This window comes from Phodopus roborovskii, unplaced genomic scaffold (assembly GCF_943737965.1).
Source record: "Phodopus roborovskii unplaced genomic scaffold, PHOROB, whole genome shotgun sequence".
Taxonomy (NCBI): domain Eukaryota; kingdom Metazoa; phylum Chordata; class Mammalia; order Rodentia; family Cricetidae; genus Phodopus; species Phodopus roborovskii.
The window spans coordinates 646151-672048 of record NW_026126599.1 but is presented as its reverse complement, the minus strand read 5'-3'; the positions used below and the strand labels follow the sequence as shown (position 1 = coordinate 672048).

The following is a 25898-nucleotide window of genomic DNA, read 5'->3' as shown; positions in this document are numbered from 1 at the left end:
ATGCTGTCTTTACCCCATTGTATAATTTTAGCTGTTTTGTCGAAAATAAGGTGTTCATAGGTATGTTGGTTAATATTAGGATTTTCAATTCGATTCCATTGGTCTACCTGTCTATTTTTATGCCAATACCAGGCTGTTTTCAGAACTATAGCTCTGTAGTAGAACTTAAAGTCAGGAATGGTGATGCCTCCTGAAGTTCTTTTTTTTGTATAGGGTTGTTTTGGCTATCCTGGGTCTTTTGTTTTTCTATATAAAGTTGATTATTATCCTTTCAAGGTCGGTGAAGAATTGTGGTGGGATTTTAATGGGGATTGCATTGAATCTGTAGATTGCTTTTGGCAAGATTGCCATTTTTACTATGTTTATCCTACCTATCCAAGAGCATGGGAGATCTTTCCATTTTCTGGTGTCTTCTTTAGTTTCTTTCTTTAGAGCCACATAGTTCTTATTATATAGGTCTTTTACTTGTTTGGTGTTACACCAAGATACTTTATGTTGCTTGTGGCTATTGTAAAGGGTGATGTTTCTCTGATTTCTTTCTCTGTCTCTTTGTCGTCTGAAAAAAGTAGGGCTACTGATTTTTTGAGTTTATCTTGTATCCTGCTAGTTTGCTGAAGGTGTTTATCAGCTGTAGGAGTTCCCTGGTAGAGTTTATTGGGTCGCTTATGTAAACTATCATATCATCTGCAAATAGAGACAGTTTGACTTCTTCCTTTCCAATTTGGATCCCCTTGATCTCCTTTTGTTGTCTTATAGCATTAGCTAGAACTTCTAGTACGATATTGAAGAGATATGGAGAGAGAGGGCAGCCTTGTTTTGTTCCTGATTTTAGAGGAATTGGCTTAAGTTTCTCTCCATTCAGTTTGATGTTGGCAGTTGGTTTGCTGTATATTGCTCTTATTATGTTTAGGTATGTTCCTGTTATCCCTGACCTCTCCAAGACCTTTATCATGAAAGGGTGTTGAATTTTGTCGAAGGCTTTTTCAGCATCTAGGGAGATAATCATATGGTTTTTCTTTTTCTGTTTGTTTATATGGTGGATCACGTTGATAGATTTCCGTATGTTAAACCATCCCTGCATTCCAGGGATGAAGCCTACTTGGTCATGGTGGATGATTTCTCTGATGTATTCTTGAATTCAGTTTGCCAGTATTTTATTGAGTATTTTTGCATCGATGTCCCTCATAGTAAATTTGTCAGTGTGTTTTCCATGTATAAGTCATACTACCGGATTGTATAATTGTTACACATTTGGCATAGATAGCATATAGGTTGGTATTTTCAAAACTGCCAACTAGATAGGTCTCTGTTGCCTCCTTCAAAGCACTGACAACTACACTCTGACCAGACACTTGAAGGGGAATTTTTGTGACTCGGAAATTCAGTGGACTTGTGATAAGATCTGCTTTTACAGAGAGCCACAGCATCAGGCCTATAATGATGAGCTTTCCTCATCTTGCCATTAGAAGTCAGACTCTGGCTAACAGTGTCTAGAGCTGGCTGCTGGGTGCTTTATCACCTGTGGAATTTTAGAGTGTCTGTTTTATACAGGTCATGCTATTGAGACATTGCTGACCCTCCTTCAGCTTTAGCTCAATGAGCAAGAGGCTCTGCTGGCATTAGAGAGTGGCAACTGCAAACTTCATCTCTGTGTGGTTTGTTTGAACAGGGTTTCTTAATGTGTCCCCAGCTGGCCTGGAACTCAGTATACCAGTCAGGCTTGTCTCAGTTCACAGAGATCTGCCTGTCCGCTTCACAACTGCCTCCCACCCATGTCTCCTGTCCCACCCCCCCCACTCCACAGGGAGGGTGATGCCTTCCAGGAAGGATTATCAAAATCTTTCAAGTCATTTGGAGTAGGGTCCTTCCTGCCTCTAAGCTAAGGGAGTATCCCCATGGGGAATGTGCTCCCCAAAGTCCTTTCATGCACCAGCGATAGATACATCCTGGTCCCACTGTCAGAGGTCCTTTGAATGTGCTCCCCAAAGTCCTTTCATGCACCAGTGATACATCCTGGTCCTACTGTCAGAGGTCCTTTAGACTGCCCAGGCCTTCTAACTGAGACCCATGTTCAAGGGGTCTGAGTCAGTACAATGCTGGTTTCCTAGCTATCAGTCTGGGGGTTCATGAGCTCCCCCTTGTTCAGGTCAGCTATCTCTGTGGGTTTCTGTAGCCTGGTCTTGACCCCTTTTCTTATCACTCCTCCCTCTCTGCAACTGGATTCTAGGATTTCGGTTCAGTGTTTAGCTGTGGGTGTCTGCTTCTGTTTCTATCAGCTACTAGATGAGGGCTCTATGTTGGCATATAAGTTAGATATTAATCTCATTATCAGGGAAGGGCATTTAAGGTTGCTCAGATTGTTAGTTGGGGTCATCCTTATAGATGTCAGTTTTCTCTTCAAACCTACAATGGCTCCTTCTATTATGGTATCTCTATTTTTGCTCTCATCTGTTCATCCCCTGGCTCAATCTTCCTGGTCCCACATGTTCTCCTCTCCTTCCCTTCTCCTAACTACCTCTCCACTCACTGCTGCTCCCCCCCCCTGCACTCCCAATATGCTCAGAGAATCTTGTTCCTTTCCCCTTCTGTGAGGGACCTTGTATGAATCTCTTAGGTTCCTCCTTGTATCCTAGTTTCTCTGGTGGTGTGAATTATAGGCTGGTGATCCTTTGCTCTATGTCTAAAATCCATATATGAGTGAGTACATATCATGTTTGTCTTTTTGTGACTACATTACCTCAGGATGGTTTCTTCAAATTCCATCCATTTGCCTGTGAATTTCAAGATTCATTGTTTTTTTCTGAGTAGTACTCCATTGTGTAAATGTACCACATCTGCTTTATCCATTCTTCATTGAGGGTCATCTAAGTTGCTTCCAGGTTCTACTACCCTGGCTAGACTAGGTATAACATTCTGCGATAATATACATATATATTTTTTATTTAGTACATTAAAATATTATTCCCATTGCTTTCTGCCTTTCCTTGTTGCCACTGAAAATCAGCTATCATTAATTTAATTTAACACTGATCAATACAGTATTTTAGGGCTGGTGGGATTGCTTAGTGGGTGAAGCACTTGTCACTTAAGCCTGATAACTGAGTTCAGTTACCTGAGCCATGTAAATATAGACGATGAGAACCAGCTCCTGAAAGCTGTCATCTGACCTTTATATTTATGATGTGCTCACAACCATTCACACATAATATACACACACAATGGTAAACAAACATTTAAAATACAGAATTTTATAGTGGTGCTACATATTGGTGTTTCTGTAGTATAGTATCCTCTAGTCATATGTGATTGTTGAGCTTTTAAATACAGCTTATACAACTAAGGAATTTGATTTTTAAGTTTTATTTAATTTAATAGTCCCATGTGATTCAAGACCAATGTGTTTACAAAGTTCTTATTTGTAAATTTTGTTTTATAAAATGTTAAATGTATGTTCTTTGTAAATGACTCTTTTTTTTCTTTCATTTGTTATGCTAGAGATCCATTACTTTCCTGGATCTTAGAAATGATGTTATTCAACAAGTATGGAAAATTCTTTTCAGATACTTCCCTTTCTTCATTTTATTATATTCTAGAATTCAGTTAAATCTGAGAACTTTTCAGTTTCTTCTCTGATCCCTTTAATACTTTGACTTCCATCTGTCAGTCTCTCTGAATTGCATTTTGGACACCATTGATTCAACTTGTCATCTGTTCTTTGTAACCCTTCCAGTGAAGTTACCTATAACCCATCCAGAGAAATTACCTGTAACTCATTCAGGGAAGTGACCTGTAACCCATCTAGTAAAATTTGTGTTTTTGTTAGATTAAAGAAATTATGTGCATGAGTGCCTATATACTGTGTGTACACCATGAATATGTATTGCCCTGAAAATCCAGAAGAAGGCACCAGATCTTCTGGAACTGGAGTTTCAGGTGTTGTGAGCCACTGTGGTGATGGGAACCAAACCCAGGTCCCCTGCAAGAACAGCAAGTGCTCTTAATTGCTGAGCCATCTCTCCAGCCATATGCAGTATACCTTTACATTTTATTTCTCACCTCTGCAGAGTTAACTCATTTCCAAAATTGACTGCATTTTTTCTACTTTTATATGTATATTTCTTTAATCATATGAAACAACCATTTTATAATTAATGATACCTTCATTCTCATAACTGACTACTTGTAATTATATTGTCTGTTTTATAATTATTTCTTTCCATGCATTTGTTCCTCATGTTTTACAAGGTTTTTACTATGATCCACTCATTTTCTCCTAAGCTCTCTGTGTTGGAACACTTTGGGTCAGGATCAAAGCTGTGCTTGTAATAGAGGAACCTGCATTTGTTTCTAACATGAACACTTCCGAATACTTTTGCTTCAAACTCATCACAAAGTTGAGGATGACCTTGAACTTCTTATCTTCCTGCCTCCATCTCCCAAATACTGCAATTAGAGATGTTCAATACCATACCCACTTGAGAATCACTTTTAATTAATTCTCTTCCTGAGATTATTCTGGTCATATAGTTAATAAGAATCTGGACTGTAAACCCAGTCCTAAGGGCTAAGTATATATGTATGTATGTATGTATGTATGTATGTATGTATGTATGTATGTATGTATAATTTTTTTTGGAGAGATTCACCTTTTCTCTCCAGCTACACTATAGAGTACATTCTCTTCCTGTTCCCAGTGGCCCTGTAGATTCATCTCCCATTCTTCTTTTCATAAGAATATAGCTCAGTAGGACTCAGCCTTATATGGGAGCATTTTCTTGGACTACTCTTCTTGGAATGATTATCTTAGGCTCTTTGTCCTATGCTGTTCATTCTATATAGCATCTTGTTTAGTGAAACCCTTCCATCAAAAGTCAGCTACATACTACCAGAATTGCTGCTTTATCATTTTTGACCTATGTGGGTTTCTACCTTCCATTCTAATTCAGCAATATGTTTGAAAAGATATTTGTAATTTTTAATAAGAAATTTGTATATTTCAGTTGGGAAGATCAAATAGGATAATCTGTCATATTGTTGGAATTGAAATCATTCATACTTTTCTCCTAGTCTTTGGTGGATGAGTGGCTAGAAAACTACAAGCAAGATGAAAATGCAGGATTCTTGGAACTCATTAATTTTTTCATTCGTTCCTGTGGATGTAAAAGTGAGGAAACTACCCTACCTGCTCCATATCCCTATTCTTAATGTTTAAACTTTTCTTCTGTTTATGAGTACAGTTGAAATTGTCTAAGAAGGCAAGAGCTGGATTATTTAACTACACTTTTGATGTATAAGTATTGGAAGTAATTTAGTAGAGAACTATATTGATTTTGAGACACAACCTTTTGGTGGAAAAGAATCTTGCTTCAGCCATGTTAATGATAGGCACATATTAGAAACTAGACTATCACAATCTTGGAGGACTTTTCATTTTTTTTTTTTTTTTTTTTTGAGATAGAGTTTCACAGTTTTTTTGAGATAGAGTATCCCAGACTGACTTTGGTTCTGAAGCAATCCTCCTGCCTCACTCAGTCTTCTGAGTACTGGGATTACAGGTATACACATGACTTACAGTGCCTTTAGTCTTTGTGTATGAGGCAATCTATTACTTGTTTCTGTTTGTCAGCCATTTCACCTATATTTTTCCTCAGCCTCCAGAGTGCTGGAATTGCAGATGTGCACAAAACACTGTGTGCCTTTTAGTCTTTGTCAATAAGATAGTCTGTTCTTATTTCTCAGCGACTATGTTTTCTGTCAGATGCCGTAGAGCCCCCAAACTCCACATGCCAAGACTTAGTTTGGGTTAGGGAGCATCAACTTGTTTTAGAAGATTTCATCATCTGGCCTAGTCTTCCCCCGCCCCCCTCCCCATTTGTTTCAGGGTGTGTTTTTGAACCAGAGCTTTTCACTACATAATTCTTTTGCATTTTCCAGAAGTTATTTCATAGCACATGTACAAATGAATGGTAACAAGCTCTTGACTAGGAAGGATTCAAGTTGTCTGATTCCCCCAAGCTCTTCTCAATATTTCCTCTAGTTCATCCGCTAATGTATCTGGGTCTTACTATTTTCTTTTTATGTCTCTTGTCTCCTTCAATTTCCAGGCATTGTAACTCCTGAGATGTTCAAGATGATGTCCAACTCGGAGATCATACAGCACCTAACAGAACAGTTTAATGAGGTAAAGGAAGCTGATAGAATTATCTTGGTCCTCTTAGCCTGAATTCCAAACACAAGGCTCACTGCTCCTTTATTTCTGATTCTTGGAAATAGCTTTTATAAGGAAGAGTCAATCTTTTTTTTTTTAAAATAAAAGGGACTTACAGAAATTAGCTGCCATGCCTCTGGGATTGAGTGATTATGAAAAATGAAGTATATAGAGTTACATTTTTACTGTGCTATTGGTTTTTGACAGTCAAATCCCTGGACTTCCCTGGACCTAATTATTTTCTTTTTCTTTCTATAAACCCTTTTGTAGGACTCAGGGGACTATCCCCTGACAGCTTCGGGCCCATCCTGGAAGAAGTTCCATGGAAGCTTCTGTGAGTTTGTGAAGACACTGGTCTATCAATGCCAGTACAGCCTCCTCTATGACAGCTTTCCTATGGATGATCTTATCTCCCTGCTCATTGGCCTCTCAGATTCCCAGGTCCGCGCCTTCCGTCATACTAGTACCCTGGCTGGTGAGCATTCGCACAACTCAGTGGGCTCTCCTGAGAATAATGAGGTGGAGGAAACTTTTATTCCATGTTCTGGGTCTTCTTTCCCACTTACATCAATCCTATTCAATACCTTGTTGCTTTTATCCTAAAGCTGCCTCCTGCTACACACTGGTGAACATAGGAAAGGGGGAGAGAAACCACAGTAATGACTCCCAGTTTTCATATCTTCTGAGTGTTACCCTGGCAATAGACTTGTGCATAAAAGAATGCCAAAATGGTTGCAGGAGAGGGCCGCTTTGGGACAGAAACTGTAGAACTTGAGGATCACCCTGCTTTTTTTTTTTTTTTTTTCTTTATCCTTTCCCTTTTTGCTTTTGCACTCATGCTCTCTCCTCTGACTTGAACAATGACTTCCTTGTTTCCTCTTACTCAAAGCCATGAAGCTAATGACTTCTCTGGTAAGAGTTGCCCTCCAGTTGAGTCTGCACAAAGACAACAATCAACGTCAGTATGAGGCTGAACGAAACAAGGGGCCAGAACAGAGAGCACTGGAGCGACTGGAGAGTCTGCTGGAGAAACGAAAAGAGGTGAGGAGGTCCCTGGCCCCTTCTCCAGACCTTATCAGGCTCCACCACTTCTCTCAGTAAGCAGACCTCAAGCAGCCTTCCAGATAAGGAATAGGGACTGGCACCGGTATTCCCAAACTCATCCTATCAGAAGTCATTATGTGTTCCTCTTATTTCTGAGACATAGGCTCACAGATATTTTAATTTGGAAAAATATTAGAATTTCTATATTTCAACTTTCAGTTTCTGTTGGTCTGCAAGCATTATCAGCAGTGCTTAAATGTTATGCTGGCATGCCAATTTGAACTTTATGTTAAATGTACAGCACAGGTTATCATAGGGTGCTGAACAACAACAGATGATAAGCAGGGGTGGGGGGTCAAGTTATTGGGAAATAGAAAGAGCACATACCTACCTTCCAGTCACACCTGGATATCAGTTTTGTTCTAGTAGTTGTTGTTATAGAGGGCCTTATGTAACTTCTAAAACTTGAGTTTCATTTTCTTTAAAAAGAGGGATAATTCTTCTGGTAGGAATTTGGAGAAGGGAAAGAATATGACCAAAATATGTTGCATGAAAAATATTAAAAAATTTAAAATAACTAAAGGGGTTACTCTACCTTTTAATCAAAAATGAGATAATGATAGAATTGGCTACCCAGTCACACAGTAAGTTTTGTTTTACTTGTGGTAGGCTTTTCATCACTCTGACAGATATCTGAGAGGAATAGTTCAGAGAGGAAAGGGTTTATTCTGGCTCATAGTTTCAGAGGTTTCACTCATGTTCAAGTGGTTCCATGGCTTTGTGCCTCCAATGAGGCTGACTGTTAAAGCCTAGGTTATGATGGAGCAAGGACACTTGCTTCATATATGAAGCAGAGAGGAGAGGGATGGGTTTGGGGACAAGCTATTTCCTTCAAAGACATGACCCCAGTGACTTATGTCATCCAGTTAAGCCCTATCTCCTCATACACCCATTTAGCTATGAACTCATAAATGGATTAATCCATTGGTGAAGTTAGAACCCTTAGGATCCAGTCACCTCTTAAATCTGTCAGCAGGCAGCCGTGTGTGTGTGTGTGTGTGTGTGTGTGTGTGTGTGTGTGTGTGTGTGAATGTGAATCTTTGAGGAGGGATTTTTAATTTTTAAACTATAATACCTTTGTCACAGTAAGCCCTGGGAAAATCTTTTAGACTGATTGAACTTCAAATAGCAGTGGTTGAGCTAAACACTAATATACCTATCTTCTGCTTCTTGCTAGTATCTGACTCTCCTCCACCTTGAGGTTGGTAGAACATGCCATTTCTAACTGTATCTATTAATGATATTCCCAATCCTCATGAAAAAAAAAGCAATAACTTCTCTGCTATGCTGAAAGGGAAGGAAATAATTACTACTTTGTATGTCTGCCTCTTTTACTTGCTCACTTGTTTTCTTTTTCTATGGCACTGAGAATTGAGTCCAAGACCTTATCTCTGACAAGAAGGCACCATCACTGAGCTGTATCATTCTGAGAAGCAAACTTTGTGTTACTCCATTCTCATTTGCTGTTTTTTATTATCAGGATGATGTTAAAGGCCTACATATACTAGTAGAACTGTCTATGATTTTAATTATATGTAATGGACCCACATTAGATCTGAAGGTGAGATTTTTGTGGTTTCAGTTTCCCACAGTCAACAAAGGTTCAAAAATCTCCAAAGTAGCTGGCCATAGTGGCACACACCTTTAATCCTAGCACTTAGGAGGCAGAGGCAGGAGGAGCTCTGTGAGCTCTCGGCCAGCTAGGATGAATAATGAGGCCTTGTCTCAAAAACAAAAGGGAATACCAAAGAACAGTAAGACTGATTTGAGAGAAAAGGTGGGAGAAAGACAGAGACAAAAATTCACATAACATTATTCCAGCATTATTTTTGTTACTCTGTACAATTTACAAACTAGTGTCTCATAGGTATATATATACATACATAAACACATAATACAGTTTGAACATCCTTAATCTGAAAATTTGAATTCCAAAATGTCCACAAAATTTTTTAAGCACCAATGTGACACTTTTTTTTTTAATTTTGGAATATTTTTCAGATTTGGATTTGGAAATTGTGTTTTCAGTAAATCTAAATGTTCCAAAATCCAAAAACTATAAAATCTATAACACCACTGGTCCCAAGAATTTTATATAAAGATATGCTCAACCTATGTGGATGGTATTTGATGCTTGAGAGTCTTGGTATTTAATCTCTATGAAAAGGGAAAGCTGCACTAGTGTGACTCTTTTCTTATTTTCTGGACTCTTCCTCCGTTGTCCTCCTCCCACTGTAGTTCCCCTCCCATATTGTTTTCTTCTGCTCATTTGTGAGTGTGTATCTACCCTTTAGTCTGCTTCTGTAATAAAGACTGTACATTACTTCCTTACTTCCTTGACTTCCCACTAAATGAGATAGTACCTAGTTTCTAACCCCATTTTTTTCAAATACTTTTCTCCAAACAAGTGCATCTTGCCATCAGTGGTCTTCTCTCAGTTTCCCTTTTGCAGACTTCTGTAAAATTTGATACTGATGATCTTTTAAATGGAAAAAACTAAAGAATGAATACCATATACATAGTGCATTCCATAAACAATATTTTATTATATTAGCTTATCTGTTTTGATAACTTTAGTAAGTTGTAGACATAGTAGCTTTTCAGCCCTAAAGGTTTAAGTATATCCTTTTAAAAGTAGCATGTTTTTGTTACCTAATGCCACTTTTTTCATGCCTCAGAAGGTCATGATTCCTTAATACTTTGTAATCCAGACTTAAAATTCGCCATCTAGGATTTAAGTAAGGGTATTTCATGGTGCTGTTTCTGGAGCCTCTTTAAATATTCTCTTCCTTGGGATAGTGTCTTTTTTATGTAGCCTAGGCCTCACTCCCCTTCAATTTCCCTTGTGCTAGGATTAGAGGTATGTACTAACACCTGGCCTCCTCTTTTAATCTTACACAGAATGTCTGCTTCCTCAGATTTCCCCCAATATATTGATGTATTGAAGAAATAGGATTAGTTGTTTCAAGATGTTTTCTCCTTATAATTCTGCTTCCTTAGTATCTAGTTCATCTAGTCCAGGGTTTCTCAGTAGTGGCATTATTGACACTGGGAGACTGTCCTGGCCTTGTATATTATTAGCACTGTTCCCTTGCCTCTTTCTGCTAGATTCCAGTACTTTGATACACTACCCAGTCATGACAACCAAAACTTTATTTTTTTGAGAAATTTGTACAGTGCATTTTGATCACAGTGCATTTTGATCATATTCATCCCTCCCCAACTCCTCCACCCCACATCTCTATACATCCATCTTTGTGGCCTCTTTCTTCTTTTTCATCCATTAAGTACAGTTTGTGCTACTTATATACTCTTAGATATGCGGGCTAACAAAGGAGCACAATTTGCTTACCAAAGGCAATACTCTCAAAGAAAACTGACTCTCCCTTTACCAGCAGCTATCAGTTTCTAGTAGCTTCTAAGCTAGGGGTGGGACTTAATGTAAATCTCCCTTTTCCATGCTGGGATTTGCATCACTTGAGCTTGTAAGGGGCTTGTGCCCTTTACACAGAGTCACTATTCAGAGTCACTATGAATTCATATGTAGTCCTGCTGTGTCCAGAGGACGGACACTGTTTTCTTGTATTTATATACCACTTCTGGCTCTTCTCCAATAATACCTGAACCTTGGGAGGAGGGGATTCAGATATTGCCAGGCACCCTCTGCGGAACAAAATTGTCCAGCGGAAAATTACTGATCCAATCACTTTCATCTCTTTTTACTGGTTATACTTTTATCATAATGCACTTAAAAATTTGTTTTGTTAAAAATTTATTTTGAAGCTGGTGAGATCACTCTGGGTTAAAAACACTTGTTTGCAAGCCTAAGTTCATCTCTAGTACCTACTGAAACTGACATATATACTTACATACATACATGCATACATATACACACATAAAACTCAATGAAATTTTTTAAAAATTTCATTTCCCCAATTAATAGTAATCAAAAACAAAACTGGCTGGGTAGTGGTGGTGCATTCAGGAGGCAGAGGCAGGCAGGTCTCTGAGTTTGAGGCCACCCTGGTCTACAGAGTGAGTTTCAGGACAGCCAGGGCTCCACAGAGAAACCCTGTCTCAAAAACAAACAAGCAAACAAACAAACAAACAACAAAAAACTGTCAGGGCTGGAGAGATAACCCAGCAGTTAAGGGCACTGGCTGCTCTTCCAGAGGACCTGGGTTCAATTCCCAGCACCCATCTGGCAGCTCACAACTGTCTATAACTCTAATATCAATGCACATTAAAAAAAAAGTTGAATGAGTTTTTAAAAATCTTTTTTAAAACTGTCAGCTATGAATAGAATAATCCCAATCAGAAGCCCCCCCTTTTAAAGATTTGTGTGTGGGGGTGAGTACAAAGGTGTCCAAAAGAGGATGTCAGATCTCTGGAGCTAGAGTTACAGGTAATTTTGAGCCATATGATATGGGTCCTGGGAACTGAACTTGGATGCTCTGGAAAAGCAGTTATGTACTCTTAATTACTGAACCATCTCTCTATTTTCTAGGGGCATTATTTTTTATCAAACGCAAAGCAACCTTTGAGGCATTATACTCTGTTTCTTCTGTAATTAATTAGAAGGGTTCACACAATATTCTTCAATAAACAGGAAGTGGGTAGATGTTGGATTTTTCTGTGTTATCTATGATGTTGTGTTGCTGCAGTAAAGAGGGATAGACTGACCTCATTCCTTCCTCCAGTTCCAAGAGAATCAAGAGGAGATAGAGGGGATGATGAATGCCATATTCAGAGGTGTCTTTGTCCATCGGTACAGGTGAGTCAGTTATGGTCTCTTACTGAAGTTACTGCCCTTGCTGATAGCATGGGGAATGACAAGGCCCTTTCCAGTGTTGAGTTTTGTAGTTAGTTCCAGGACTATTGCAGCTGGAGTGCAAACTGACAGATATGTTTAATTAGTCAATATCTGATTTAGCCCTACCTATAAAGGATCTTGTGAGTTCTGGGAAGGGAAATCAGAAATCAAGATATCATTTAGTATTTTCTTCTTGACATTTCCCACATCCTGGCCCTGCCTCTGTCTTTCTAGAGTTGGAAACTTGAGCAGGCAGGAGCAGAGACCTAGAAAGTGGCTTTCCTGAGACATGTCTGGCTCAGCAAGCCTTTTCCTAGCCCAGCCTGTGGTTTCACTATGCTAAGGGTAGGGGAGTTTCATAGTGTTTGAAGAACTAATGGAATTAAATTTTACCTGTTTTAGAATTAAATTAGAGTATTTGTAGTAGTGTCTCACTTTTGGAGTAGGGGGAATACAAGGTTAAACTATCTCATATGTTGGTTATAGAAAGTAGCATTTAATTTCATATATTTCATGTGTTTACATTAGAATGAGGAAATGAAAGGCCTAGTACCTGGTATTTTGTCACAAACGTAACTTCTTTGAGAGTGCTGTGTGGTAGGCCAAAAAGTAACTTTTGAGAGAAAGTAATATGTCAGTTTGTCTCTCTGTCTAGGGATATACTTCCTGAGATCCGTGCTATCTGCATCGAAGAGATTGGGTGTTGGATGCAAAGCTACAGCACCTCCTTTCTTAATGACAGCTACCTAAAATACATTGGCTGGACCCTGCATGATAAGGTTGGGCTGAGTCAGCCTCCTTCTTCTAACCCACTTCTTCTGACCTTTCCTGAGACACTTCACCTTTTCTTGGTCTGCCACTCAGACATTTCACAATGATCCCCCAATCAAGACATTAAACCTTGAGGTTAGTGAAATGCTGAGAAAGGTAGGATAAAGCAGAAAGGAGAAAAGCATTCAGGAGTCAGAATACCTTTGAAACCTTCTGTCATGGAGGAAGAAGGTATTCCCTATGAAACAGCAAATTGGTGATGGAAACACTAATGCCAAAGGAACTTTTTCGTCATGATTGTCGAGTGCTTCTATGAAAGCCTTTTGTGTTTTCAGTGAGAAGTCAGCTCTTTACTGTTTCTTACATTCCAAGAATCTTCAGTGTAGTGATCACCCATGCCCAGAATGAATAACAGTGAGGGGCACATGGAGGCTCTGTAGGGATCATTGGTCAGTCATGTTTCCCTTTTCCTATTTCCTTCCTCAATAGCACAAGGATGTCCGCCTAAAGTGTTTGAAGGCTCTGGAAGGGCTGTACAGCAACCAGGAGCTGAGCACACGTATGGAGCTCTTTACCAATCGCTTCAAGGTAAGATGGAAACAGCATTTCCAGGTTTGGCTCTTTGCTGTGCTTCCCATTTCCCCACTTCAGGTCTTTCCACCTAGTTTCTCTGGCAGACTAACAGCTGTTCTGGATATAGCTCCTGCTCCCTCTGTGTGAGTTCAGATTCCAAGAGACTGTGCTGTTTGGAATGGGTGCAGTGAGAGATTGGATAATGTTCTTTGCACAGGACAGGATGGTTTCCATGGTCATGGACAGAGAGTGTGAAGTGGCAGTGGAGGCCATCAGGTTGCTGACCCTTATCTTGAAGTGAGTTGTGGGAAGTGGGGAGGCAGCCTCACAGACTTGCCTTTGTAGCCTCAAACAAGTCCCTCCAGAGTTCTGTCCCCACCTGTCACAATCGACCTTCCTTGTGTGTAGATTAGAAGACAGAGGGCATTCCTGAGTTGTAGAATGGAGGTGTACTTCCCTATCATTAATTCTCCCACTGTTTACTTCGGGGCTCACATTTTCAGTGAGTCGTGTCCTTGTAGGTGTTGCCGTGTTTTGTTCTACCCCTGGCTATATGAGAGGACTATCACACACACACATCCTTTCTCCTTTTCTCTTGCAGGAACATGGAGGGAGTCCTGACCAATGCTGACTGTGAGAAAATCTATTCCATTGTGTACATTTCTAACCGTGCCATGGCCTCTTCTGCAGGCGAGTTTGTATACTGGAAGTGAGTGGTCTATGTTTGTAATACTGTTCCCCCTTCTCTCTCTCTCTCTCTCTCTCTCTCTCTCTCTGTCTCTCCCTCTCTTCTCCTCTCTCTCTCCCACCCCTCTCTGCTCCACCTAGGGACTCATAAAAATTATTGAAGTCTCTCTTGTCCCTTTCCTCTCTCAACCCCATGGGATTTCCTTAGTCTCCTCTTGTCCATTTGTTCTCATTTCCTTCCATGCCATGCTCTTTCCTTGTATCCATCCTACCAGGATCTTCTATCCTGAGTGTGAGGCAAAAGCAGTGGGTGGCAGGGAGCGACGCCGGAGTCCACAAGCCCAGAGGACTTTCATCTACCTTTTACTGGCCTTCTTTATGGAGAGTGAGGTAATGTAGGAAGGGGATGTTATGCCCAAGACCTGTAAGTAGAGGGCAAGATAGGCAGTGGGTAGGAGGGTCCTGCTTACCAACAACCACTTGCTGGAGCAGTTCAGTGTGGCACTGGTGGATGACTTATTGAGAACCTTTTTTCACAGCATCACAATCATGCTGCTTACTTGGTAGACAGCTTGTGGGATTGTGCAGGGTCTTATCTGAAGGACTGGGAGAGTCTGACAAGCCTGCTACTGCAGAAGGACCAGAGTATGTACCACATGGTAGCTGGGGTTGGGTATCTTAAACCTTGTAGTGTGAAACAGAGAGGTTTTTTTGTTTGTTTTTGCCTGACTTGGAAAAAGCAGCAGTGTGTTCTGGGGAGAGAATGTGGAGATGGAGGATGGCTAATCTGTGGTTTTATTTTTGATCCTCTTTCTATCCCAGATCTAGGTGATGTGCAGGAGAGAATGCTGATAGAAATCCTTGTGTCCAGTGCCCGGCAAGCTGCAGAGGGTCAGCCACCAGTGGGGCGTATCACAGGGAAGAAGGTGGGTTAGTAGGTCAGTAGTATTGGAGCCAGATGGCTATTGGCCATCTTCACCTTTATATTCTGGGTGAGGGTCTAGATTCTTTTTCTTTCCCTCTAAGAATCCTATCTCCAGATAAAAGATATCTGAAAGGATATGTTGAGTGTTTCTTCCTCAGATAGAGAAGTTCATGGAACAGAAGTGTGTGTAGATACACTTATCCTCTGTACCCAGTGTTTCTTCACAGATTCTCACCCCCTATGACTAATCCAGGGTCTGACTGCCAAAGAACGCAAGCTTCAGGCTTATGACAAGGTGAAGCTGGCTGAGCACCTCATCCCCCTCTTGCCCCAACTCCTGGCCAAGGTAAGAGCCTCTCATACAGCCCAGGGTATAAGTGGGTAAGGGACCAACCCCAAGGCAGGATGGGGGAAGGATTTGTTTCTTGTCTCTTAATTAACAGGACACTCTGTCCACTACAGTTCTCAGCAGATGCAGAGAATGTTGCTCCCCTGCTCCATCTGCTCAGTTACTTTGACCTCAGCATTTACTGCACTCAGCGCTTGGAGAAGGTAAGGAGGAAGTTAATTTCCTAGATCTGGCTGCTCGCTTGCAACTAACCTAGTGGTTGGTTGGTTTGTTTCCACAAGGCTCTGGGTTCAGGAAGAATTATAAGCCCATCTATCTTATTCTTATACATCACTACTTTCATCCTCCTATGTCACTCTTCAGCCTATACTACACCATGCTTTGTCTCCTTTTTAGCACTTGGAGCTGCTTCTGCAACAACTCCAGGAGGTAGTGGTGAAGCATGTGGAGCCTGAGGTGCTTGAGGCTGCAGCACGAGGCCTCTATCTGCTCTGTAAGCGGGAGTTCACCTTCTTCAGCAGAGTGGACTTTGCCCGAAGCCAACTAGTGGATCTTCTGACTGATAGATTCCAGCAGGAACTTGATGACTTAATGCAGGTGGTGCTAAACAGCACGGCACCCCAGGGAGGGTGAGAGAGGGGCAGGGTTAATAATGAGTTCTTGAGAAACTCTTGCTATGATCCTCTTTGTTCCTCAGTCGTCCTTCCTAGATGAGGATGAGGTATACAGTTTGACAGCCACTCTGAAGCGTCTCTCTGCCTTTTACAAGTGAGCTTCTCTCCTGCACCCTTTCCTTTCTCATAGTGTTGATGGAATTGGTTCCCTTGGATGTGTCCCAGCATAACATTCCCTTCTGTCTCCCTACAGTGCTCATGACCTCACTCGCTGGGAGATCTATGAACCATGTTCTAGACTCCTCCAGAAGGCTGTGGACACAGGAGAAGTTCCTCACCAGGCAGGTGATGGGTTTGACACACAGAGGCAAGAGATGACCCAGAACCTGTGTCCTAGAGGCCACCTTGCCCAGGCAGCCCCAGTTCTTGGGTGTGCAGTAGACTAGGGAGGAAGGGCGGGTGGGTTATCATTTCTGTTCTTCTCTGAGGTAGACTGGAGGCTTCAGCCTGAAAATAGCTATCCTCTTGGGTTCCTGGGAGCCACTGAGAATGCTGAGGAGTTCTAGGAGACTGACTAAACCAGAAAGATGTGACATTTCTGTCTAGGCTAGAAGCTTCTGAAATAATCCCTTCTTTTCCATCAGAAAGGAATTTTCTTTCCTTGGTCTGTCTTCTCTTATCTTTTTTGGGATGATGTTTGTTATTGTTTTGTTTGTTTTGAGACAGGGTATCTCTATGTAGCCCTATCTGTCCTAGAATTTGCTTTGTTGTCCAGGCTGGCCTCAGACTCAAAGAATTCTCAGAATTCCTCCTGTCTCTACCTCCTGAGTGCTGGGATTCAGGGGCGTGTACCACCTTACTCCAGCTTCTCTCTCCTTACTGACTGTGTGTGTGTGAGAGTGCTGACACTTCCTCACTCTTACTCTCTGGTCTCCTGATCTGACTCAGACCCCATTTTTCTGACATGTTTTTGTTACAGGTGATTTTACCAGCCCTGAGTCTTGTATATTTTTCCATTCTCTGGACATTAACCCACATTTCAGAGTCTACTTCCCAAGTGAGTGTGAGTTTGAGGAAGAGAGTGGGAATGGAGGAGCCTGAACCTCCATTCCTCTCTGAAGTAAACTGCTCTCTTTACAGAAGCAGCTGATGAGTCTAAAGAAAAGAATGGTAGCCTTCTGTGAACTTTGTCAGAGCTGCCTCTCAGATGTAGACCCAGAGATCCAGGAGCAGGTGAGTATGTGTCCAAAGTTTCAGAAGACTGTTCTCCAGAGAAATGAGCTTTGTAATTACAGTCTTTGTAAGTATTCTGATTTTTGTAATCATCCTTTTTTTTTCCCCCTCTCTCCCCAACAGGCTTTTATCTTACTGAGTGACTTGCTTCTCATCTTCAGCCCTCAGATGATTGTAGGGGGACGGGATTTCCTAAGGCCCCTTGTCTTTTTCCAGAAGCTACTCTCCAGTCTGAACTAGCGAGTTTCCTCATGGATCATGTCTTTCTCCAGCCTGGAGAACTGGGCAATGGTACAAGAACTCTAGGTCCAGAGCTCAGGAAAGATTTGGGGCTGAGCCTGACTACAGTACCTTGTGCAAGAGGCCTAAGCCTGTGACTGCTTCTTTTTTGCTGGGCAGGTCAGTCCCAGGAGGATCATGTCCAGATAGAGCTTCTGCACCAGAGGCGCCGTCTGCTTGCTGGATTTTGCAAGCTGCTGCTCTATGGGGTACTGGAGCTAGACGCAGCCTCAGATGTTTTCAAACACTATAACAAGGTAATCAGATCCCTGACATGAAAGAGAGGGACCAAGTTGAACACAGCCCATCATCTAAGAAAGATGCATCTAAGAACACTGCATCATCTAAGAAAGGAAGTCAGAGGTTGAGGATAGCCTGAGAGTATCAGGCTTAAAAGAGAGTATCCCTCTCTAATTTACTGAGCACCTGCTGTGCACAAGACATGCCAGGTACTAAGGGTGAAGCAGTGAGCAGCACAAAAGGTCTTGTTCTACAGAATTCTAGACTGGTGGGAGGGACATGTAGGCTCCAGTGTAGTCTGAGTGCAGGTACTGATGCCCCACTCCTTTTCGCCAACATTTGGGTTCAACAATATCAGCCCTTAGGGCTTTTTTCCCCAGTAAGTCTGGTTTCTTTTGGACACTGCACTATTAGAGATGAGGTTTAGTCTGAGTTATATATGCTCACATTATTGTTTTCCTACCTAAGTTTCTTTGGGAAGGAGTTGTGATTAGGGATATGAAGGAAGAAACCAAAGAGAGTTTGTTTTTTGGTTTCCCCCCCCCTGTGGCTAATGTTACCTTCATCTCCCTTAGTTCTATGAAGACTATGGTGACATTATCAAGGAAACATTAACTCGAGCAAGACAAATTGACCGATGTCAATGCTCACGGATCCTACTTCTGAGTCTAAAGCAGGTGATCTTCTCTGGATTTGTCACAACTATGGCACACTCTTCCTAGAAGCCCACCTCACTGTCTAGCCCCAGCATCTTAGGGATGATGCCACAAGATCTTTAAGGACAGAAACTTTCTTGACTCATTTCTTGTGACATGTTTCTCCACACCTTATAAATCCTGTCTTAGTCATTGTCTTATTGCTGTGAAGAGAAACCATGACCAAGGCAACTCTGATATTTTAAATTGAGGCCTTGCTTTCAATTTCAGAGGTTTTAATCCTTTATCATCATGTCAGAGAACATGGTGGCATGCAGGCAGACACTGGAGCAGTAGCTAAGAGCTATATCCTGATTCTTAGGGCAGAAAGAGGAAAGGTAACACTGGGCTTGATTTGGCCTTTGAAACCTCAGAGCAGCCCACCCTAGAGGCACACTTTCTCTAGCAAGGCTACACTTCCTAATCCTTTTAACCTGTTTAGCTGTTTAGTCCTCTAGCAAAGTCACACCTCCTAATTTTTCTAATCCCTGATGACTAAGTATACAAATGTATGATCCTCTGGGGACAATTCTTATTTAAATCATCACAGACCCTAATCTAACAGACCAGGCAGTTTCTTCTTTACCCAAACCCCATAGAAATCAGTTTTTAATACCAATACTAAAGTTATAGGGAATTCTTAAAATGTTTACTGTTATATAAGTTGGTGTCTTATCTGCATGTACGTTTATGCATCATGTGCCTATGAAGCCAGAAGAGGGAATCACATCCCCTGGGACTGGAGTTATAGATGGTTGTGAGCCACCATGTGGGTGCTGAGAATTGAATCCAGGTACTCTGAAGAGCAGCAAATGCACTTAGCCACTGAGCCAGCTCTCCAACCTCTAGGGAATTCTTAATTAATTTTTAGCCTGTTTTCTTACAGTCTCCTTCATTTATGACAGACATTTAATTTTTAAAAAACATTAATTTATTTTGTGTGTGTTGCTGGGGTGGGAGGGAAACATGTACCACTGTGTAAGTGTGGAGATCAAAGAAAATGTGGAAATTGATTCTCTCCTTCTACCATGTGGGTTCTGGGGATTGAATTCAGGTTGTCAGCCTTGGTAGCAAGCCTTTTTACCCACTAAGGCATTTTAGCAGCCTGATGAGAGACATTTTTATTTGTCACTGTAGAGCTAGATTGCTGAGGATGGTGCTCAGTGATAAAGTGCTCAACCCTCATGTGTGAGGCTATGTTTGTTCCTCAGGAGCATAGTTTTAAAAACCCTCAGCTCTGAGGTGCTCTGCTTTTAAGGGTTCAGGATATGGATGTATCTAGGGAGAAAGGATAGTAGATGGCATTCCATACCCCACGCCTTGTGGAATCTTGAGTAGAGAGTTATGCTTTTCTAGAACTCCCTTGTCTCCTTTTCCAAATGTGCCTTGTCTCCTGGACACAGCTGTACACAGAACTGATGCAGGAGCAGGGCCCCCAGGGCCTGACGGAATTGCCAGCCTTCATCGAGATGAGGGACTTGGCCCGGAGATTTGCCTTGAGCTTTGGACCCCAGCAGCTTCACAACCGAGACCTTGTGGTCATGCTGCACAAGTGAGGAAGTGCTGGTTGAAGGTTGGGCACAGGGAATCCAGGGGTTGGTGGGAAGGGTAGCCATGTACAGAAGTAGCAGGCAGGCTGATGGTGAGTGTGGCCTGAGCAGCAAGGGTGTGGGGATGGTACGTTTGGTTAGAATGATTCAGACCCTAACTGAAATAATTCTACCCAATCAAGGGAAGGCATCAAGTTCTCATTGTCTGAGCTTCCTCCTGCTGGCTCTTCTCGTGAGCCACCAAATCTTGCATTCCTGGAGCTCCTTTCAGAGTTCTCCCCTCGCCTCTTCCATCAGGATAAGCAGCTGCTGTAAGTTAGTGGTTGAGCAGACATGGATTTACATAAGAGTCTGGGGTGGGTTGAGTTCATGCATTCTCTGTACCATCCCTTCTTAGACTGTCCTACCTGGAAAAGTGTCTGCAGCATGTCTCCAAGGCACGTCATCCCTGGGGTCCAGTTACCACCTACTACCATTCCCTCAACCCTGTAGAGAACACAGCAGAGGCCAGCCCTAAGGGACCTCCTCACTCCAAGAAGAGGCGTGTTGAAGGTAAGGGGTCAGGGATTGGATAGGTAGGCAACATCCTAGTTGCCTTTGCCTGAATTAACAGGACATAAGTTTTAATCTCCTTCAAACTTACACCTCACCGAATATTTCATCAAGCACCAGCTGTCATTCATTTTCTTAATTTAGCTAGCCAGCTTACAATAGCAAACTGGAAAAAATGACATAGAAACTAATGATAAGCCAAGGATCAAGCAGTCTTTTTTTTTTTTTAATTTTTTTCCTTTTTTAAAATTTATTATTTTTTCTTATTTTACATACCGATCCCAGTTCCCTCTCCCTCCTTCCCTCCCTCTCTTCTTCCCTCCCTCCCATGCCTTCTACCCCCTCTCATCCCATTCCCTACCCACTCCACAGGGAGGGTGATGCCTTCCAGGAGGGATCATCAAAATCTGTCAAGTCATTTGGCGTAGGGTCTAGGCTCTCCCTCCTCTCTCTAGGCTAAGGGAGCATCCCTCCATGGGGAATGTGCTCCCAAAGTTCTTTCATGCACTAGGGATACATCCTGGTTCCACTATCAGAGGTCCCTTAGACTGCCAAGACTTCTGAGACCCATGTCTGGTCTGAGTCTGTACAATGCTGGTTTCCCAGCTATTAGTCTGGGGGTCCATGAGCTCCCCCTTATTCAGGTCAGCTATCTCTGTGGGTTTCTGTAGTCTGGTCTTGACCCCTTTTCTTATCACTCCTCCCATCTCTGCAACTGGATTCCAGGATTTCGGCTCAGTGTTTAGCTGTGGGTGTCTGCTTCTGTTTCCAACAGCTACTACATGAAGGTTCTAGGATGGCATATAAGTTAGTTATCAATCTCATTATCAGGCATTTAAGGTAGCCTCTCCACTGTTGATCAAGCAGTCTTTTCATGATACATTTCCTTGACAGCAAACAATGCACTGATTTTTTTCAAATAACTTTCAGATTACCACTTGTCTTAAACTTACCTAATGTATTTAATTTGCTTTTTTAAACATTTTCTTAAGTAATATTCTAATCATTTGATATGTTAATGTGTTTGCTAACATGCACTTTAAATTGTGACTTTAAAACTGTAAACCGTTTTAATGAGATAATTTACATACCATAGAAGTCAAAGTCATCTTTTTTAAGTATGCACTTCAATGACTTTTATGTTTCCTCAACAAGTTTTAAGTAAGTGTGTGTGTTTGTGTGTGAGAGTGTGTGAATATGCATGTGAGCACAGATACCTGTGAACTGAACTCTGATCTTTTGAAAAATCAGTATATGCTCTTAACTGCTAGCCATCACTTCGCTACTTTTTTTTTTTTAATTTTTAGTTCTTAATCTTTTTGTTTACATTTTTTTGTTTTGTTTCGAGACAGGGTTTCTCTGTGTAGCTCTAGCTTTCCTGGAACTCATTTTGTAGACCAGGTTGGCCTTGAACTCACATAGATCTACCTGCCTCTGCCTCCTTAGTGCTAGGACTAAAGGTGTGTGCCACAATTACCCAGCAAGTTTTTAATCTTGAAACTTTAACATTTAAATTTTACTAGTCTTAAAATTATTTTGTGTGTTGATGTATATAGCATGCATTTGCCACATTGTGCATGAAGAGGTTAGAGGACAATGCTGTAGAGATAACTTTCTTTTACATGGATTCTGAGTATCAAACTCATTCAGAGTCTTTTCAGCTAGAAATTTTACCTGCTGAATCATTTTGCTATTCCACCAATCTTTAATAATGTTCAGACACTTGATTGCTCCAAAAGAAGCCATATCCCCGTTAATGTTCATAGTTCTTCTAGCCCTGGGTGCTGTTACTGACCTTCCTCTCTCTGAATTTGCCTCTGGCAGACACTTTGTGGCTTTGTGTGTCTGTCTTTGGGGTTATTTCTATAGCAAAATAATAGTTCATTGTATGGCCATTACCTATTTTACTTACTCATATGTTAACTAACATTTGAATTTCCATTGTTTGACTGGTGAGCATAGTGCTGCTAAAATTTGCATATAAGGTTTTGAGTGGACATATCTTGAGATATTATTAGGAATGGAATTTCTGGCTAGGTATATGGAAGCTCTACATTTAACTTTATAACAAGTTACCAAACTGTTCTCCAAAGTGCCTGCACCATTTACATTTCTATCAGTAATGGTTGGGAACACAAGTTCTTCTTCCTCTCTCAGTATTTGTGACTGTCTGGGTTTCTTCTTTTTTATTTTCTCAGTCTCCAAGTGACTGAATTACTCTCTTCAATTTGTATTTCTACTGACTAATAAAATTGAGTTTTCTACTTCATGTTCTTATGGATCATTGATATTTAGTGACTTGTTTATTAAGATATTCTATTTCTTTTTGAGACAAGTTCTTGTCTCTATAGGCAGTACTTGAACTCTGTATAGTGAAAGATGACCTTGAACTTCTGAGTTTTCTGCCTCTACTTCCCAAGTAATGGGGTAACAGACATTGGCCACCATGTTCGTTTAAAATTGTGTTGTCTTTTTATTGTTGAGTCATTGAGAGTTTTTTATATGTTCTAGATAGACTTTTGTTAGGTAAAGAGAAAAAAAAAGGTCTCAAATTCTGTGGGTTACCTTTTTATTTTTTGTTGGTATTCTTCATTAGGATAAGTTCTACCTTACCTATTTTTAATTTTTTTTTTTTTTTTTTTTTACAAAACAGGGTTTCTTTGTGTAGCTTTGAAGCCTGTTCTGGAACTCACTCTGTAGACTGGGTTGGCCTCGAACTCACAGAAACCTACCTGCCTCTGTCTCCTGAGTACTTAGATTAAAGGCATGTGCTACCACTGCCTGGCTATTTTTAATTGTTTAACTTGTACTCTTTGTGTAATGTCTAGTTGACTAATTAACCATTGGCAAATCCAAGTTCACAAAGATTTACTTAATGCCTACAGCCTCTGCTGTCTATAATCCTTCATATAGGTTAATGGTGGTGACTTTTGGGTTGTTGGTTTCTGTGTACATACATGGTTACGGAAGAGGAAGAGAGTCAATAGAATGCTCACCCCTGGCAAGTGCGGATTTGACTAATGTTTTAAAATCACATTACCACCTGGGTTTTCTCAGGAAAAGAGAGCCTGTGATGTGGATACCTCAGTTGGTGGCATCTTCCTTTTTTGCCCTCTATAGTTGGCAGAGAAAGTACTTTGCCTCCCCTGGTAAGATGACATTTGCATTGCCATTCTTTCATCTTTTGACTTTAGAAAACCTTGTCTCCCTGGCCTTTATGCATCCACTCCAGCCTCTGGTCCCAAAATGGTTACCATCAATCTAGAATGGATAGGATTTCAGAATTCATGGCCCAACACACTGCCTAATTTTAGAGAGTCAGTCATCTCCCACATTTGTCATCAAATGTTTATGCCCTCTGTGAGGTGGATATTTGTCTCTGTCTGCCTTGTTTCCTAGATAGGTAGTATTTGCCAGGATAGGAGATATACATAAATGGTACAGCATCACATTGTACACACAAGTACATTGTTATTTAAGGCTCTGCTCATTGAGGTGGAATAAAATAAGGCTACAGAGGTTTTCCATTCTTTTCTGCTTAACTTTCCCTTAATAAACTCTGGACAGGTTTTGTAAAAGTAACCCATGGCAGTTTCCTGATCTATTTGATACGTGTACTTGCTTCTTTGTGAGGCCCCTGTAGGCCTCAGGGAGAAGAGCCCTCATTCCAGGAAGAAAGCCTTCAACTGAACAGTAGCCCCCCTACACCTACCCTCACCTCCACAGCAGTGAAGAGGAGGCAATCCCTGAGACCAGTGGGCAAGAGGCAAAAAGGTAGACCAGGACCCAGATCAGAGCTGATCTGCAGGTGAGGCTGGGGAAGCCATAGTGTTTCTGTTCTTGCCCCAATGATACACTCTGATCTTTGTGTGCTTCTCTGTTGCTTCTATAGCTGCAAAAGAGCTTTGTGACACTCTGTGCATTCTTTACTCTTTTTACCCTTTGCTTTTTCTCAGACCCTGTCTCTGACCCTGCTTTATTCTCAACAGTCAGCAACTTTCAGGCACCCAGAAGTTCAAGATGTCAAGTGCACATTATTTCCAGATTCAGTGTGATCCTTCAGGCTCTGGTTTGGGCAAGCAGCTGACCCGGTGAGATTCCCCCTTCCCATGGTGCTGTTACTAATCTGAGTCAGTGCTCCTTGGATTATCTTGGACCCAGAATATCCCTTCCAGTATAGCATGTCTTTCCAGTGTGCAAAAGACTGCTTCCCCCAGAAGTAGGAGTGGGCACTAGAGCCCTCATTCCTGCTCCACTTGCTGGTAGTCCTTCTTTCCCTGTGCCTATGAGAAAGTCAGGGGCCTGAAAGCACTATCTGAAAATCTACTCCGCCACTACCACAGACTCAGCCTTATGGAAGAGGATGAAGAAGAAGAGCTAGGACTTCTAGATGGATCAAGTGAAGAATGGCAAGGTGGAGACAAGGTTGGACCCAGCAGTTCCTTTTTCCCAAAACTAGAGGCTGAGGTGCCTGTTCTCAGCCTTCATGATGCCCTTGTTTCTGAAAGCTAAAGGTTGTTGGAAAGGATCTTAGAGGGTAGGAGGAAAGGTTGCAGACTTAGTTTTGATTTTGCTTTTATTAAATAAGGAGCACAGGGATGACCAGAAGTGGTCATTTACACTTAACTGTCTCAGCACTTAGGAGACTGAAGCAAGAAGATTACTATGAATTTAAGGATAACCTGGGCTACAAAATATCTTCCAGGCCAGCCTAGACTATCCAGTAAGACCCTGCTTTGAAAACTGAAAGGAAAAGAAGTTAAATATGTGAAGGCCAGCAAGATAGTTTCGCAGCTAAAGGTCCCTCCTGCTAAGCTTGAGTTTAGTTCCCAGAACCCATGTGGTAGAAGGAGAGAAATTACTTCCAAAACTTGTCCTCTGGCTTACACACAGTACTCTCTGTCTCTGTCTCTTCCTCCCCCCCCCCTCTCTCTCACACACACACACACAAAAAAAAAAAAAAAAAAAAAAAAAGGAAAAAATAATTGGAACCACACACTTCACAGTTTTCAGATTGGTGTTGTTGCCACTGAATTTCCGAACTATTGGAAGAATTGCCTAGAGCCAGGGACAAAAATCCTCAGTCCACCCCAGCCCTTCCTTCCCTTCTCTTTCCTGATGAGGCTGCCTGTTCCTGTCCCTCCACTCACCCCTTTTCTCTTCCCTGGCTACCTGGTTTCTTAGGTGGATCATATGATCTATAAGCAAAAGAGAAAGCTTGAAGTAAGGTCAACTGAATGTCAGTCCTTAGTTTTATATCAAGTTAGCTGTTTCAGTCTCACTCCATCTTTACAATGGAGCATTT

At 41.4% G+C, this 25898-nt stretch overlaps 1 protein-coding gene across 1 annotated transcript in view; it reads left to right on the top strand.

The window, feature by feature from the left end:
- Stag3 (stromal antigen 3) overlaps nucleotides 1-25898 on the top strand; it is a 31820-nt gene that overhangs the window by 4860 nt on the left and 1062 nt on the right. The window contains 29 exon segments of the mRNA XM_051205318.1: nucleotides 5068-5164; nucleotides 6105-6181; nucleotides 6479-6683; nucleotides 7098-7249; nucleotides 12013-12086; nucleotides 12781-12904; nucleotides 13386-13484; nucleotides 13687-13766; nucleotides 14071-14178; nucleotides 14432-14546; nucleotides 14696-14801; nucleotides 14979-15082; nucleotides 15335-15427; nucleotides 15544-15633; nucleotides 15827-16027; nucleotides 16128-16198; nucleotides 16298-16385; nucleotides 17024-17101; nucleotides 17185-17277; nucleotides 17401-17482; nucleotides 17485-17568; nucleotides 17677-17813; nucleotides 18372-18473; nucleotides 19895-20043; nucleotides 20224-20352; nucleotides 20439-20593; nucleotides 24227-24401; nucleotides 24583-24684; nucleotides 24937-25018. Coding sequence (XP_051061275.1) covers nucleotides 5068-5164; nucleotides 6105-6181; nucleotides 6479-6683; nucleotides 7098-7249; nucleotides 12013-12086; nucleotides 12781-12904; nucleotides 13386-13484; nucleotides 13687-13766; nucleotides 14071-14178; nucleotides 14432-14546; nucleotides 14696-14801; nucleotides 14979-15082; nucleotides 15335-15427; nucleotides 15544-15633; nucleotides 15827-16027; nucleotides 16128-16198; nucleotides 16298-16385; nucleotides 17024-17101; nucleotides 17185-17277; nucleotides 17401-17482; nucleotides 17485-17568; nucleotides 17677-17813; nucleotides 18372-18473; nucleotides 19895-20043; nucleotides 20224-20352; nucleotides 20439-20593; nucleotides 24227-24401; nucleotides 24583-24684; nucleotides 24937-25018 — 3252 coding nt within the window.